Here is a 9,128-nt window from a genome sequence, read left to right as displayed (position 1 = left end):
ACAGATGAATGGATAAAGAAGATGTGGCACATATATACAATGGAATATTACTCAGCTGAAAAAGAAACGAAATTGAGTTACCTGTAGTGAGGTGGATGGACCTAGAGTCTGTCATACAGAGTGAAGTAAGTCAGAAAGAGAAAAACAAACACCATGTGCTAACACATATATACGGAATCTAAAAAAAAAAAAAAAAAAGGTTATGAACAACCTCGGGGCAGGACAGGAATAAAGACGCAGACGTAGAGAATGAGAGGGGTGGGATAGGGAGGGTGGGAGGGAGACGCCAAGAGGGAGGAGATACGGGGATATACGTATATGTATATCTGATTCACTATGTTATAAAGCAGAAACTAACACACCATTGTAAAGCCATTATATTCCAATAAAGATGTTAAAAAAATAAACAACAAAAATAAATAAATAAAAAGCATAATTCATAAAAAAAAAACAAGGTTTTATTTATTTTTGAACTAGATCTAGCCCATCATCTAGACTACTCCTAGACAGGTGAAGGGCAATTCACTGAGGTAAAATGATGCCCTGGTTTCAGAGAAACATTCTCGGGTGCATCAGTGCTCTTTTATCTAACTTTCCTTCGCAAACAACAGTCTGATTCTTAATCTGTGGTCTCTGTGGTCCAGCCCCCTGGTGGGAGAGCCCTGATAAACACTTGGTGCCTGACAGGTGACCTCTCACTGCAAAGGAACAGAGTCATCCTGCATCATCGATTAGTAAGTGATTTGGTTTTGGGGAGACTCAGTACAGTTGGGGCGCTAAGAAAACAAAAATGGAGATTCTTAACCTGAAAGGATGGTGACCAGAGACTGAACTGGTGGTGCCATGACAATTAAACAGTTAATTCATCCATTCTAATATTTTACGGCGTGCTCAACCCTGTGCCAGGCAGACATACAGACGAACTTCAGACTGAAAAGGCTGGCTCCTAGCACTTGAGTGGGTATTTTATGTAGAGCAGATCTATGTTGTTATTTATGACACCGCGAGACCTGAGCCAGAAAACAACCCACTTTCAAGCAAGCAGACAAACTGTGTTGCCTTGGTCACCCGGACAAGGGACTCTGGCTTCCTGTCAAGAGTAGCAGTTCCGGGAGAAGAACGTTTAAACTCTAGGAGGGCAGGGACCACGCCTGGCTCAATGCCCAGAAACAGCAGGAGTTCCCCAAATATCTGTTGCCCGTATTGTTGTGGATTACCTCCACGGCTCCTGACAAAGTGGGGTGTGCATGGCCTGGCCTGAAAGTCAGATTTTTCTGACTCACACTGTCAGGATCAAATGCTCCATACCTGGACTGTCTGGTAATCGGAAGCATCGATTCCTTTCACAGTCACCTCTCGGAAGACTCTGGGCTCCAGTTCCTCTTTGGTCAGATCACAGTGATAAATGATACCTAGAAGGAAGTGGAAGTCTTAAGTTCAGTCCACAAACTCACTAGATACAAGGGGGGCAATCACAAAGCACAGTCTGCAGTGCCATGTAAGGTCACTGCAGCAAGAGGGCCCAGAACGGTCAGGCGTGTGGAGTGCCTGACTTCATCGTCACCATGTCACCATCACCAGTTCACACTTCATCATCACCATCGTGTTCGGCCTTCCTTTTTACAACAGTCACCTGGGTATTCATTTTAGAAGATTCTAATGCATTCTTTGACTATGAGAATAGTTAAACCTAACTGCAGAAACTTAACAGGTCTTCCCCACGCCAGGTCACTTAGGAGAACAGGTCAAGGAAGATGGGAAACTTCATGTAGGGCCATTTTACCTGAGAAGTGATTAAGATGGAAAACTCAAATGACCTGCCCAAAGTCAACAGCCGTTCAGGGGTCTCTTGATGGGAACTCTGGGGCGCCTGCTACCTGATACCCACCCATCTGTGGACACACATGTGGATAGCAATCAAGGACCAAAGACAGCCTTTTAGGGTAGCCTTTTGGAGTTGCCTTTAAAATTTTGATTATCCCAGTAATTGTGCACAACACAGATTGATGAACACACACCACAACATTTTAGCTTATTTTAACCACTAATTAAAATTCCATTTCCTTAATTTAACGCTACTACACTCTAACATTCAAGAACTAAACCAAAGAAACAATAAGTAAGACGAATCATTACTGTTTGAAAATAACAACATTGCTTAGTTTATGAAACAGAATTAGTCATCTGGAGTGGCTGGTGTGGAGACAGCCTTCCCACAGAATACTTTAAACATATGCTGTCAAGTATATGAAAAATCAATGTAGAGATACTGATACTTGCTGGAAAACCAGAAACTAAGTGGTACTCCCACAGGGCATATTCAAATTGATTGATCATGTGTTAAAATGGCAGCTTGCTTTCTTTTCAACTCCTCTGTGTACCTATGAACTTCACTAACAGCTGAGAAACAGTACTCTGCCCCCCACTGGCAAAGAGTAATACATTCAGATTCCTTAACAACAGGACTGCTAATCCCCATGAATGTTATCTCACTTCTCATGCTTACAAATTATTTTAAGGTTTATAATAGGGATTATGATTAACATTGACAGTGGGGAGATGTGTAACATGACCAAAGTCCTGGCTTTCTTAGTTTAAGTTATAGTTGGATATTTGTTGGAATATGACTTTATATATAAAATACTTCCAGACTACACTCTGGGCATACATTCTGAATTACCAGATACACTGAATACTGTACTTGCCCCGATAAATGTAATCTTGAGGGCAAATTGCTATCTTCACATGTATGTTAATTTTTGAAGAGCTTCTTCATTAGTACCTGCCCCACTTCATCCAAACACAAAAAGCATCTGAATCCTTGAAAACAACTCCAGACCAAACAACAACGACAACAAGAGATTGCAGAACAAGCATGTGCCATTTGAGCACTGGACTCACCCCAGCATCACTGTTACCTGTACTACAGTGAATGACAAGGACCCTGGAGCCAGGATTCCCAGCTCTGACCAGTTACTGGGGCAGTGACCCCAGTGAAAGACAGTGAGTAGGAAACACACTCTAAATGCCTGTTTATCTAGAAAAATTGAGACATCAAAGCCTCCAACAGCAGAATGAAATAAGTATAGGGCATGGGCTGGCTACTGTTGGGAGAAAGGGTGCCAAGTGCCTGACTTTAATTCTTCTGTTTGGGGCAGAAGTGGCACCTTGGGGGAGGCTGGGTTAAACCTAAAGGTACTGGTACTTAATATATTTGATGGATACTTTCTATTTATAGATCCACTGGGGTCAGTCCAGGTTAGCCCACTGCATATTCACACTGTAACATGAATTCCGATAGTCTAATGATGCTTTGCGTCCTGTCTGAATTGGTTTGCTTAAGTACAAGGACGGGGGAAGGGATTGGAGAAACCATCCTAGAATCATGAATCAGAGAGGACTGGTCAGGTGATCTCTGGGGAATAATTTCAAAGTTTAAGGGCAAAAGAGAACTGAATTATAGAATTCCCTTAAGACCACACGAGGTGTCTGGACTTGAGGAGATGGGTCTCCTGATGAAAACAGTGTTTTAACAAGGCTACTCTAGTAACAGGAAAGAGGCAGGGACAATCAGCTTGAATATTCCTGCTATATATAATCTGAATAAACGTAAGGAGGTGAAAGAAATGGGAGTTAGGAGGAAGGGGCAACCCCAGAGGTTGCAAAAGAATCATCAGAGGAATCTGGAAAATCGGATATGCAAAAAGAAGGCAAAAGAACTTTGCGAAGATGACCCATGTAGATACTGTTTCATCCGATTATACGCTGGGTTTTAAGGTTGTTAAAAGAAAAAAACCCACAAACTAAAACAAGTCTCTCAAAAATTGTTTGCACTCCTTGGTTATTTACCCAATGGAGCTGAAAACATGTCCACACAGGAACCTGTACACAGATGTTTACAGCAGCTTTATTAATGACTGCCAAAAGTTGGAAGCAACCAAGACGTCCTTCAGTAGGTGAATGTGTAAATAAACTGTGGGACATCCAAGCAATGGAATATTACTCAGTGCTAAAAAGAAATAAGCCATCAAGCCATGGAACAACCTTAAACTCATATTACTAAGTGAAGGAGCCAATCTGAAAAGGCTACATAATCTATGAGTCCACTACATGACATTCTGGAAAAGGCAAAGCTATGGAGATAGTGAAAAGATCAGTGGTTGCCAGGGGCTTGGCGGGGGGAGGGCAGAGCATAGAGGCTTTTAAGGGCACTGAAAATACTCTGCATGGTATCATAATGATGGATACACGTCATCATACATTTCTCCAAACTTAGAAAGTACAGCACCAAGAGTGACTCCTAAGGTAAGTCATGGACTTTGGGCAACTATGATGTGTGTCCATGCGGGTTCATCAGTTGTCACAGGGGATATACCCTGTAGCAGGGATGCTGATGACGGCAAAGGCAGTGCATGTGTGGGGCAGAGAGTGCATAGGAAATCTCTGTACCAGCCCTTCAGGTGTGCGGTAGACCTAAAACTGCTCTAAAAAAATAAAGTCTTGAAACATTTTTATGCCTTTCCCAAAGAGCCTGGGAAAGGTTCTTTGATTTCTTCTCCCTGTCTCTCAGAGCCATGCAACTGGGACGCCTATACTGGATTATTACAACACACGCAAGTCTGGAGTGAGCCTTAGACAACCCTCCAAGGTTCCATGAGTACAGAATCAGTCAGCTCGACCACTAAGTGGTTTGAGCCACAGGGCATAAGTGCATCGTGCTCCAAACTGCCCTGGCTGCCTCATTTCTTCCAAGTGCGACTCAAGGTACAAATGGCTTGGCTCAAGACGTGTCTTCACCATATACCTCCATGGGAAACAGTCAGCTGGTGTTCACCTGCCAGACATACCACGTGTCCACAGCAGCTGGCACTGCAGGTATTTTTCGCCCCAGGGCTTTATTTATAATTTAGTGTCTCTGCTGTTTACTGCAGTAGTGGACAGCCAATCTTCAGAGACCAGTGCCAGATAGCCTTTGAGCGGACATGCATGTATGTGGGCATGTATATGTACACACTGCCATTCCTGCTTTCAAGGAATCTAGTTTAATTATCTGATGGCCATTTTTACATTTGGATAAGAAGGCCTGAGTCTGGAAGCCCCGTTCCCTGGTTTTAGATATCAAATTACATGAAGGAGAGAAAAGAAAAAGCAGGAGGCAAAATGAATAAGAAAAGACAAAGGAGAAGAACAAAGCACTGCAGCAACAAATTAAAGCTTGCTCAGGGGCTGCCTGTCCATACAGAACTAACAACACACTTCTCTTTCCTAACTTCACGGCCACAGTCACGGATAGTATTTCACTGCTTGGTACGGAACTCATCATTTTACGCTGGGACAATGAGTCCTTTCATCCCTGGGTAATGATGAACTTGTTCCTGAAATAAATGGCCACATGGGGTCACTGAACGTGGTTTACAGGCCTTTGGGGACTCTGGCTTATATGAAGAGCAGGTGAGTCAGCACTGCTCTGTTCTCCTCATTGCCCTTTATCCATTATCACTGTTTAAAGGCTATGAGGTTTTCCAAAGTGAAATTTCTGGAACCAGTGTAAGTTGAGGAAATAAAGTGTGGATCCCACGGCAGTGGCTGAGAATGGCTATCTGGAGGAAAGCTATTTCTCTCGGCTCCTGTCCACTGGCTGCCACTGTCCCCCAAGCCCCAGGGGAGGAGGGGTGAGGCTCGAGACACCCTGACGTGAGGTTCTTGACCTGTCGGTTCCAGACTCCTGGCCCTGGGCATGGTTTCCACATCTCTGTGAGATCCTCTGAAAGGCACATGGGCAAGGAAAGCTTGCTAGGTGTTCCAGATGTACCATCAGCCCTACGTACAGAGCATCATTCTTTTGGTTTTAATAACCCTGATGGCAACCCGTCACGACGATAAGATTCCTTAAAGACTGCCTGCTCTGTGACTCTGAGGCACGAAAAAAAAAAAGTGGATCAGGCATCACTGTCAGCTGCCAAACCCCAGGAGGAGGACAAGGCCACTTCTGCACCTGCTGGGCTCTCCCCTACGCCTGCTTTATTTGCTGAGGACCAAACTATTGCAACAAAACTGGGTAGGACAAAAAGGACGATGAAGGAGCTCAAAAAACAAACAAGGAAAGTGCAGACATCTTTTCAGCCAGATTGCTTTCAGGATAGGGTCTACCCAGTCAACCGCAAACTGCCAACTGAGCCAGGCTCCTGGGACACATCAGGGTATGTGTTATGGCTTCAGCTGTAACAGAAACACTGCAGCCAAGTGGAGAAACGGGAAAAAAACAAAACAAGCAAAATGAGTGTGACCAACTCTAAAAAAAAAGTTATACAGAGAGCTATGTTTACTTTGGGGAAAATGAACTGATACCATAAAATTGCAATTTACAAGTGTTTCATTTTCCACTAGAACCAAGTAACAAATCCCCCCCCATATGATGTTAAGACTAAACTTTCACAATTACATTTTAATCCAGTTTAACAAGAGCAGAATTTATTCTCAGTTTTAAAACAATTTATTAATGTCAGATGTGACTACAGATTTTTATTTAACACTTTTAGTTATTTGCACTGTGTGTGTTTTGTAGACCAAAGGCTGACTCTAAGGTTATACTTGTTCATACTAGTTTTTCAAATCAACCTAGAACAACAGATGGTCCTGTCCCTGGAAGAGAGACTCAGGATATAAGATTAATGAGAGTGCAGTTTTAGGTGTTCATGTTTCCCTTTGTTCTGAGCATCTGTTTTACTGTTTTATTCCCACTAAGTAATTTTGGCTGTAATACAGCATATGTGATTTTCAATAACACAGCATTATATTTCTATTTCTCAAAAGAAACCCAAACGTGAGTCTGATTTTTAAATTGGACAACATTGGTGGAAAGACTCTCACCTGGAGATAAAAAGGAAGTAAACTGATAGAAGATTTCGGTGTCCTTCTTCTGACCGCTGTACCCCACGACACTGCCGACCTCAAGGGGGAAGGTCTTGAGGAGAGCACCGGTGGCTAGGTCGTGAAGCTGCAGAACGTTCTTTACGTTATGGAGGTAGCATAACACCAAAAAGTTGGACCTGACGCAAGCTACCCACTCTGAAAAGAGAACAATAGATAAAGCATAACGTAGTTTTGAAAATTAACCCAAAACATACTCATTTCACCGAACAATAGTTCTTGAGTTCTACGCTGTGCTCTGCGGCAGTGAGACTTGCAAGTGATTTTATAATTGGTGTTAATCATGCATCATGTTTTCAGCGTATCCCTTTAATAAATCACAGCCACCGTCATCTCCAGAGGTAACAAGATATTCTCCACCTGGGGCCAGGAGCTTTTGATGATCTAGATAACGTGTGTAATACAAATAACCCAGCTTACCTATTTTGTGTCCAATATCATGCTACAGGAGGTATAAGAAGGAAAACAACAAAGCCCGAATCATGATCCACATCTGTCAGGATTGTTTATTCAACAAAACTGTATTAAATGTAAATGTAAATGTATGTGCCAGATACCCTACAGGGTGCTGGACGGACCAGCAAGAAGATGAGGTCATTTCTGCCCTTGAGACACAATCGCGTAAGAATACAAGTAGTAACTTGTAAACAAGGGTGAGTGAGTGGTTGGTTGGGACCCCAAAAAAGAGAGAGCCCTTGAGCAAATGCTGAATTATGTCTGGAGGGCAGGGGTGTGAAGGCGGGGGGCCTGGTGGTGTCAGGAACAGGACAGCTCTCTGGGGGAAGAGAAGGTGGGAAAACATGACTCAAGGAATGAAGGCCAGAGCCGGGGATGAGGAGAGAGAAAAGGAACACGAATGAACCAACAGCAGGAAGGAAGGGAGCGAGGGAGGGAGAATGGGAGAAAGAACGAGGTAGAGATCCATTTTCAAGAAGAAAACCGCTGTTCCATTCGGGCGTGGGCGGGGGCAGTAGTGGTGGTTTGATGGGGGACTGGGTGAGCCAGGTAGGGGCGAGTTTAGGCCTTTCTGACTCAGCCGTTACTGAGGAGCTACTGTTGGAGAGAAGGGTGACACACATAAAGATGACATCAGATGCATGCATCCGATGACTGACCAGAGAACAACAGAGGTGCACAGAGGGTGGAGGGGAGACCCGAACACACAACTGTAAGAAGCCAGACAGAACACATCAAGCTGGGGATAAAGTCTGGAGAAGGGGGCAAAGAAACAAAAGGCATCTCCCAGGAAGACTCACCAGGACGTGGCAAGTGTGGGGACAGGAAAATGAGGCAGAGGCACGAGGCCCCTCGGTGTCCAGAGCTGCAGCTTCAGTGATGGTACCATCCGAGACGGAGCTGGGAGAGCGGAGGTGAGTGAGCAGAGGAGGAAAGGAGAAAGCAGGGGGGCAGGCACCAAGCACAATCTGTCGTGCTCTGGACGAGATGGGCCAGCGCTAAGGACAGGCCATCCAGAGGGAGAGATGCTTTAGTAAATGGAAGCAAGGACAGGGCTGCAGGGAACAGCTCTAGCGCGTGGAAAAGAAAAGCCTTTCTTGGGTTTCATGGTGGGATGCAGGGCAAGGGGCTCTTTACACTGCTTATTTTTAAACCCAAGAAACTAGTAGTTCACGCATACACCGTTATCAATGATCAACAAGACACCGGCCAGAGGGAGCTCTGAGGATCACCAGGGACCTCAGTCTCATCGGGTGGTTTAGATTACTACCGCAAACTTTTCCTCAAGTCAGGATATAAGGAAGAACTTACACCTGAAAGTAATTTGCTCATCCAATATGACTTTTTAAGTGCTTCAATCAAGCAATATATTTCATGTGGCTTTAATGTTTTAAGGAAAGTAAGGGGAAAAAAACTGAAGTAAATTATTTCTGCCCAAAAATAATCAATCTGTGTTAACTACGAGTACATCAGAATTCTAAAACAAAGTGAATAAGAAAAGGACAAGGTGATTTGTAGACTGTCGTTAATAAAAGCTCTGACTTTACAGCTGTACTTTATGTATTTATTTTTTAACATCTTTACTGGAGTATAATTGCTTTACAATGGTGTGTTAGTTTCTGCTTTACAACAAAGTGAATCAGTTATACATATACATATGTTCCCATATCTCTTCCCTCTTGTGTCTCCCTCCCTCCCACCCTCCCTATCCCACCCCTCTAGGCTAGCTGATCTCCCTGTGC

The 9,128-nt window shown here is 43.8% G+C and overlaps 1 protein-coding gene across 1 annotated transcript in view; it reads right to left on the bottom strand.

Moving 5' to 3' along the window:
• PREP (prolyl endopeptidase) overlaps positions 1–9,128 on the bottom strand; it is a 148,245-nt gene that overhangs the window by 60,244 nt on the left and 78,873 nt on the right. The window contains exons 9-10 of the mRNA XM_024115546.3: positions 6,871–7,068; positions 1,309–1,412 (exon numbers count right to left, since the gene is read on the bottom strand). Of these exons, the coding sequence (XP_023971314.1) occupies positions 1,309–1,412; positions 6,871–7,068 (302 nt within the window). The remainder of the gene's footprint in view (positions 1–1,308; positions 1,413–6,870; positions 7,069–9,128) is intronic.

The sequence above is a fragment of the Physeter macrocephalus genome, chromosome 10 (genome assembly GCF_002837175.3).
Source record: "Physeter macrocephalus isolate SW-GA chromosome 10, ASM283717v5, whole genome shotgun sequence".
NCBI classification, from domain to species: domain Eukaryota; kingdom Metazoa; phylum Chordata; class Mammalia; order Artiodactyla; family Physeteridae; genus Physeter; species Physeter macrocephalus.
Note: the sequence above shows the minus strand (reverse complement) of the source record. Positions and strands in the feature narration are given on the sequence as shown.